The sequence below is a fragment of the Chrysochloris asiatica genome, unplaced genomic scaffold (assembly GCF_000296735.1).
Source record: "Chrysochloris asiatica unplaced genomic scaffold, ChrAsi1.0 scaffold00051, whole genome shotgun sequence".
Classification (NCBI taxonomy): domain Eukaryota; kingdom Metazoa; phylum Chordata; class Mammalia; order Afrosoricida; family Chrysochloridae; genus Chrysochloris; species Chrysochloris asiatica.
The window spans coordinates 15656198-15659439 of NW_006408569.1; the positions used below are offsets into that span (position 1 = coordinate 15656198).

The following is a 3242-nucleotide window of genomic DNA, read 5'->3' on the forward strand; positions in this document are numbered from 1 at the left end:
TTCTTAAGCAGTGCTTTGCTTATCCTGGGTCTCTTTCCTTTCCATATAAAGTTTGTAATTGCTTTTTCCATCTCTTTGAAGAATGTCGTTGGAATCTGGATTGGTATATGTGTAAATTGCTTTGGGCCCATGCATTTTTATTGTTTGTCCAAATTAGGCAATGGTTTTATCTTTATCAGTGAAGTTGTTGTTAAGTACTATTGAGTCAGTTTTGACTCATAGCAAATCTGTATAGAGTTGCCAAGGAAAGGTTAGCAAGCTAGAACTGCTGACCTTGCGGTCCAGTGCTTATCCTACAGTTCCACACTAGAACTTGAAGATGTCAGTGGTGGTGAATTAAAATAAAGCCTTAACTTTCTTTGTTTTTAATTTGTATTTCTTTGTTTTGTTTCGGTTGTTGCTTTAACATCGATTTTTTAAATTCTGTAGTAGGGAAACTGAAACTTAAAGACAAAAATAAATCACAATTAAGTTATTGTACTAGCTATAATTTTATTATAATTATTTAGATCACTTTTAGGACGCTTTGGTTTATGATTGTTGTTGTTGATGTTAAATGCAGTCAAGTCAGTTCCAACCCATAGTGCCCCTGTATAGTTTTTCCAAGGAGCAGCTGGTGAGCTTGAAACACTGACCTTGTGGTTCAAACCGACTTTGCAGTCCTGCACATTAGCCCACAGCGCCACACAAGGACTCCTTAGTTTTATGATAATGAGGTTTAAAAAAGAATTGGCAAACAGATTTCATCTTTAAAATTTGTGGATGTCAAGAGTGATTTGGGAGGTTAGCAATATAAATTAAAATTTAAACTGGTAATACTGGCTATATTGAAAATCTACATGTGTATAAAAAGTAAAGAGCCAATTTACAATTATGTACAAGTTACATCTTCTTTCAAAGGAGAAACTAAATTTTAATAGCAACATCTTAACCATTTTGCATTTTATTTACAGTATTTTTTAAATTTTTAGTTTCAGTCTGATGGAAGCAAACAAGAAGATAAAGATAAAACGGTAAGAGACTAGAAAAGTTCAATGTGTTTTATGTACAGCGTACACAAATTTTATATGAACATGTTAAAATCACAGGTGAATAATTATACAGTACTTGTGCTGAATGTAGCTGTTGATAGATTGTACAAAGTTGTCTTTTAAGATGAACAACCCTCCTTTTTATGAGGATTAACATGTTGAGAAAGGAGAGATGTATAAAAGCCCCTCATTCTTTATCTATTCCCTTTCCTTCTCTCACCTCATTTGCTTTCCTTTAAAAAAAAAATTTGCTATCAAGTTCATTTTGACTCATAGTGACTCTATTTGTTGTTAATTGCAATAGAGTCAGTTCCTACTTATAGCAACTCTGTTTTAAACGGTTGCCAAGTAGTGACTGGTGGATTTGAACCACTGATCTTACAGTAAACCCTCCAGTGCTTATCCTACATTGCCACACCAGGACTTCTATGTTGTTTGTTGTTGTTGTTTTGAGGTGCCATAGAGCCAGTACTGACTCATTGTGACCCTATGCACAGCAAAAAGAAACATTGCCCGATCTATAGGACAGAGTAAAACCATCCCATAAGGTTTCAAAGGCTGTCAGACTTAATGGAAGCAGTTTGCCACATCTTTCTTCTGCAGAGTGGCTGATAGGTTCAAACCATCGACTTCGCCTTTAGCAGCTGAGCACTTTAAGCATGGTGCCACCAGGACTCCTTAGATTTGTTGTTCTGCTGCTGCTGTGTACTATTGAGTCAGTTCTGACTCAGCAATTCTGTATAGGGTTTCCAAGGCTTTAAATCTCTACTGGAACATAACACCTCATATTTCTTCCATGAAGCAGCTGGTGGATTTGAACTGCTGACCTTGCAGTTAGTAGCTTAATCCAGAACTCACCACGTCACCAGGGCTCCTTAGATTTGCTATCTAGAGAAACATAAATAGGCATGAAAACGCCAGTGGCCAGTGATAGGATGGGAGAATTGGATACTGGGTGTTAACAGAACAAGGAATGGAAGTTTATTCAATATGGTCATAAATTTATATTGGGGGCGGGGCAGTTACTGTGCATAGGCAATTACTTCTTACTGAAATATTTTTTCTTCCCTGCTTAGGAAGTTATCCTTAGCTGTTTGCTTAGCATAACTGACCAGGTACTACTTCCATCTCTTTCTTTGATGGACTGCAATGCTTGTATGTCTGAGGAACTATGGGGAATGTTTAAAACATTTCCATATCAGCATAGGTAAATACTTTTACATTTTTAACTTCTGTTAACAGAGTTCTAGTATATTAACCTTTAAGTGTTTTTAACACTTTATCTTAATTCTTTCCTTTTTAAGATATCGTCTGTATGGCCAGTGGAAGAATGAAACTTATAACAGTCACCCACTTTTAGTAAAAGTTAAAGCTCAAACAATAGACAGAGCCAAATATATCATGAAGTAAGTTTTCTTTCTTTTTCTACATGTTATCATAAATATATCTGGATCTAATTTATTTTCTTTCCGCTAACTTAAATCTGAATGTCAGTTTTGAAGAAGTTCATGAATGTTTGCTAATATTACAACTGATTATATCTTGCAGATAAATTGGCTATCAAGTGTTGTGGTTGTAATTCATTTTGACTACTGTTGTTAAGTGCCACTAAGTCAGTACTGACTCATAGTGAGCCTGTGTAGGGTTTCTGAGGCTTTACATCATAGCAGGATTAGAAAGCCTCATCTTTCTCCCATGGTTTTGACTACTACGTTAATCTTTTAATAGTTTCATGTTTCCATACGTATAAAATCTGAAAATACTCCTTGATGCATACATATTTTGCTCAGTTTGCATAATAACTTTTCAATAGTTGTGTGTGAGGATATCACTATTCTAGTAATTTATTCTGCTAGAAGTTATTTTAATAAAACTATTATATTTCTTAGCAAAACTTTAATGGCATTATGTAACACTGTCTCCATAAGGAGTTAGAGACTCTTTTTAGAAAATTTTTATTTTGAATTGAGTGAAGGTTTGCAGACCAGATCATCGATTTTATATTCAACAAGTCATACACTTCATTTCATATCGATGATTGCAATTCACTCAATGCATCGTCACTTATCCCACAGCCTCCCTGTGTTTCTTGCTTCCTTTCCTCCTTCTTTCCTAATCATTCTGAATTTTTTCTTTGGGTAAATGCTGCGCTTTTGTTCTTGAATGGTTTGACCATTCTATGGTGTGCATACTTCACTAATGTTATTGCCG

At 35.2% G+C, this 3242-nt stretch overlaps 1 protein-coding gene across 1 annotated transcript in view; it reads left to right on the forward strand.

Moving 5' to 3' along the window:
- THOC2 (THO complex 2) overlaps nucleotides 1-3242 on the forward strand; it is a 159277-nt gene that overhangs the window by 112173 nt on the left and 43862 nt on the right. The window contains exons 13-15 of the mRNA XM_006862851.1: nucleotides 972-1013; nucleotides 2108-2238; nucleotides 2336-2437. Coding sequence (XP_006862913.1) covers nucleotides 972-1013; nucleotides 2108-2238; nucleotides 2336-2437 — 275 coding nt within the window. The remainder of the gene's footprint in view (nucleotides 1-971; nucleotides 1014-2107; nucleotides 2239-2335; nucleotides 2438-3242) is intronic.